This window comes from Austrofundulus limnaeus, unplaced genomic scaffold (assembly GCF_001266775.1).
Source record: "Austrofundulus limnaeus strain Quisiro unplaced genomic scaffold, Austrofundulus_limnaeus-1.0 Scaffold165, whole genome shotgun sequence".
Lineage (NCBI taxonomy): Eukaryota > Metazoa > Chordata > Actinopteri > Cyprinodontiformes > Rivulidae > Austrofundulus > Austrofundulus limnaeus.
In genome coordinates this window covers 244045-248463 of record NW_013952567.1, presented here as the reverse complement: position 1 = coordinate 248463, position 4419 = coordinate 244045, and the positions used below count along the sequence as shown (strand labels likewise).

The 4419-nt window shown below is 40.0% G+C and overlaps 1 protein-coding gene across 1 annotated transcript in view; it reads right to left on the bottom strand.

Moving 5' to 3' along the window:
• Positions 1-286: 286 nt before the first annotated feature.
• Positions 287-4419, bottom strand: part of lipeb (lipase, hormone-sensitive b) — a gene marked incomplete in the record, with an annotated part of 35232 nt that continues 31099 nt past the window's right edge. The window contains 1 exon segment of the mRNA XM_014017273.1: positions 287-4058. Within this exon segment, the coding sequence (XP_013872727.1) occupies positions 3654-4058 (405 nt within the window).

Genomic DNA, 4419 nt, shown 5'->3' with positions numbered 1-4419 from the left:
GTAAGTAATTATAGACCCCTTTAATAGAGCTCAGTGGGCTTTAGGAAATATATTTTTTAGATCTAATAAGCTCAATAGATATGCACACACTAATTCCAGTTTTGTTTTTGTTTTTTTCATTTCTGATCATTAACCATCATTGTTTTTGGGATAACTTTTAATCAAATACATTTCCAGGTTGTAAGGCAACAAAATAGAAACAACAAACCAAATTAGCTGTAAATAAAACTAAAAGTGTTTTATTGTCATTACATGATCAAAAATAAGAAGCTGAAACAACAGCAGCTTTCATAGGAGAATATATTTATTTAGATAAAATCAGCAAGAGACGAGTATCGTGTATTACATACACTATATGGAACCTGCAAAAAATGCAGTGGAAAAAAAAACAGATTAAAAATAAAGTTAAATAATCTGCATGAATTATAACATCGTATACATTCTTTTACATTCAGATTTGCACTTGTGGTGTTTACAGCAAAAAATACAGATTTACAAAGATAAAAAATAAACACTTTTTTTCTATTCTATGGCTTATTTTTTTGCCTCCTTACTCTCTTTTTTAATGAGCGAGCATACTCTACATCAGGATTGATGCGACGCAATTTGCATATGAGGCGCAGGTTATCCACAGACTAACACCTGTGTTTCAGTGGTAACGGTTAACAGCAACAAACAAGGACAGAGCATCTGCTGCAAGATTGCTTTCTTAGGTTCTGCTTGAAATGAAAACCACAMGCAAAACATGTCAAAAGGAAACATTTCTGACAACATGTTGRGGTAAGTTTTACGAACTAACATTTTTACAGACAGACTTTAATAAAGCTAAACGTTTATGGGCTGGTATATTATCTGGGGAGCCCAAGCTTGAGGTGAGTCACACACATTGCACATCAGTAAGCTGCAGCACTTCATTTCTGACTCGAGATGTGGAACAAAAAAAGATGCTGGTGTGTAACCAACTACGCAAGTATAAACACCTCACTGTTGTAGCAGTATTGCACTTTGCATTTACTGAACTGRTGAACCGGAAAAAATAAATCTCTAGTCAAACAAGCTCTTGAGGGCTAGAAATACACACGAGGAGAACATCCAGAAGTGTTTTTAACTCCACAATTTGAACTTGAAGTTRTCCCCAAACACATAACAAGACTGAGAAACACAAATCTAAATAAACACTGAGAATTAATTCAACTTAAAGCTAAGTGCATTTGAAGAATTCACGACTTTGTCTCAAAATACCAAAGATTTCAACAAAACACAATCTGTGTCCATCACTTTCATTCATGAAGAAATGTCAGAGTTAAAAACACAATAGGTGTCATTTTTTTAAAACTTTTTTTCCCCTGAAAATCAGCTCTGGAGTCCTTCATTTGTGCTGCTGTTCTCGGTAGTTATGAAATATCCAAACTCTCCATACTCCAAGCAAAACCTGTGGTCCATTAGAGGCCTGATAACACAAAAAGTGTTGGCCCTCAGCACCGTCTCTTGACAGGGAAGTGTCGTGCTTGTCTTTATGTGAACACACGACACAYGACCCCACCCCCCACTTAAACGACTGCTCCAATCATGTAAAAGCACACGGTTTGATCCGCAAACCACAAAAAAGGAACGACAACAATAACACAAGCAGGAGCTTAAAATAAACTTGCACATATCGACAAACCAAATGCAGCGAAAGTGCTTAGTGAGCAAAAACAGCAGGTTTGAAAGCAAATTCTAACTCCAGCCCAAAATCTCAGAGAGCGAGAGAGTTTGTAACTTCTTTCCATCAATCTGACTAAAAATATTACAGTAAGTACTTCGAGCTGACAGAAATGACTATGGACTAATCCTGTAGCATGACTGCGGCTGGAAAATCCTGCACTTCCACAGGGGGGAGGAGGRTTTCACACTCGGAGCGTCAGCTAAATCCTATTCATCAAACAGCGTTCCTCTCTGCAGACCTGGCAACCTCTGGTCTATTACCGGGCAGGGCAGACAGAGCCAGCATTGTTGGCAGCTATACGTCTCGAGCCCTGATGTAAGGACAAACCTCCTGAAAGACATTTGTGTTTACTTTAATGAACACTGAGGAGGATGTGCCATCAGAAGCAAATAAAACAAACTTTTAGCAGCAGAAAGCGCCACCAGCCACTTTTACTTCAAACACAAATAGACGACATTTACAGTTTTTCTTTTGCCGTTGGCTTTGACAGCAGGGTTCCTCAAGATTTGCCTAAAAGCTTCTGACTTGTTACAAAAAGAAAACAAGCTGTCAGATAAGAAATATCCTGGCTGGAGTAAAGTGGTACTTGGACACAGAAAAAAAAAGGGGAAAAAATGGAAAACAGAAAAAGAAAGAAAGGCTGTGACGACTTACAAAKAAGTCAACATTGTCAAGTTTAAAATGTGTAATAACAGAGCTGGGCTTTTAACTGGTGCACTCCAACTCCATTTTCACAGGATGAGAATACCAAGCAACCACTTCCAGTTGAGAAATACTAAAAACATTTGCTTATTAAGCACATCTCAATGTAATAACTTACAAAAAAATGAACCCACCATTTCCCRGCACTTGCTTGCTTTCAAATGAATGTTTCATTGTAACAATCAATACAATGCAGCCTACAAACAGTCCTATCAAAGAGACACTGTGTCCCTTTATAATATTCATGTTTTCCTTCCAATTCTATAACTCCTATGAACAGGATATGAGCCTAATTGAAAAAATAAACTAACAAAAGTCAACAGCTGAGCCCAAAAAACAGAGGTAAATAGACCATATATATAAAACTATAGTAAATAAACAGCAAATGATTGCATTTAAATAATACAATGCTTAAACAAGTCAGTTAGGAATAATAAGAAAATAAAGTGACATAAATAAAACATTCCTCCGTGGAGTCTTCTGTGAGATTTAGAAAAAAAAACTGCAAGAGAGTCTAAAGAAAGAAATCAGTTCTTTCAGTTTAGAGTGTTGTGTTTAGCTTTCTAATTCCATTTACGAGAGAGTCAACATAGTTAGGATCCACAAAGCGAGCCGTATTGACTGCCAAAGTGGCATTATGGAGAAGACAACGCAAGTTATTAAGTGTGGTTTAGAGAAGATCCCTAAAGGACAAGWGGCCATTTTGATGAGGATGCCTCCACACAGAAGCATACAGTGTGCCCACCACTATCTGATTAGGGTCTGCCTCGGCCTCAGTGAATCACCCATTCAGGCCTCGTCTGAAGAATGTTCTGTGCTGCTTTGTGTCTGAGCCTCGGCTGCCCAACGCAAACTCTGAGTATGTGAGCTGTGTGTGGGTGAGTGGCTTTGATTTTAAAGGCTTCAGAATTATCCTCTCATTGTGAAACACAGCGGCTTGTTTTGTGGGTGTGTTCGTTTTGTCTGTCAGATTTGCGTCGGTGCATAAAGATGCACAGATAAGTAATAAGAACTGTGAACTCAAAGAGGATACATTTCAGAGCTTCGCCTCCTCTTTTTTGTCTTTAAAACAAAGAGCAATCTTCTAGACTGCTCCCACCCACCCCCTTCCTCTTATTCAGAGCACCATCTTTATCTTTAGGCATTGAACTGTCTGACATTCATTTACTTTTTATTTTACTTTTATTTCTCTTTTCACTCCTTGGGTGAACTGAAGTCCTTTTTTTATTCCATCAAACTGTACTTAAGCACCGATGCCGCCAGCGTCAGTGTTATTCTGGGCTGCTGTGGCAACAGAGTCCTCCCCATCAGCAAGTTTAGCCGCTCTCCCCACAGCTGGCTCGGCGTCTTCAGCGGGGCCGACAAGGAGAGAGCTGGTTTCCCCGGAAAGTGTCGTCACGCCCCGGTTGATCCGTTCCAGCTTGCGGTGTTTGCGCGGCTCTGGGGGCGTGTCCTTCTGGGTGAAGACGGTGCGAATTCGCTCCACGCAGACGTTGGCGGCCTCCTTCGTCTCCCTGGAGAGCTGCGATAGGCTGAGGAAGCCGTGGGGGAGGTCGTCCACCACGCACAGAGTGACGGGCTGGTCTACGCTCCTCAAACGCTTGGCAAACATCACCGAGTCGTCCAGCATGGGGTCTAGTGCACAAGCCTGAGACGGGTAGAGAGGAGGGAAGGTAAAGAAGGGGATTTGAATGGTGAAAAGCAAATTCAAACTTCCTCCAGACTTGTCAAGAATCTTAATTAAGGGATGAAGTAAAGGAACCCAAGCTTTCCCAGTCTCTTTTGTTGTGGCTTCCTTTTCATTTATGCTGACTCACTAAAGCCACTTTGAAAACAGAAACAGTTTTTTGATCAACATAAAACACCTTTCTTAAAAGAAAGATGAAGCTTTAACCTCACCTACCACTCACATCTCTGAAAATCACATATAAATATACAGGCCTGTCGCGATAGTCAAAAAATCAATTAATTGCACGATAAGTTATTTTGAGGTCGGTAAAAAAAAAAAA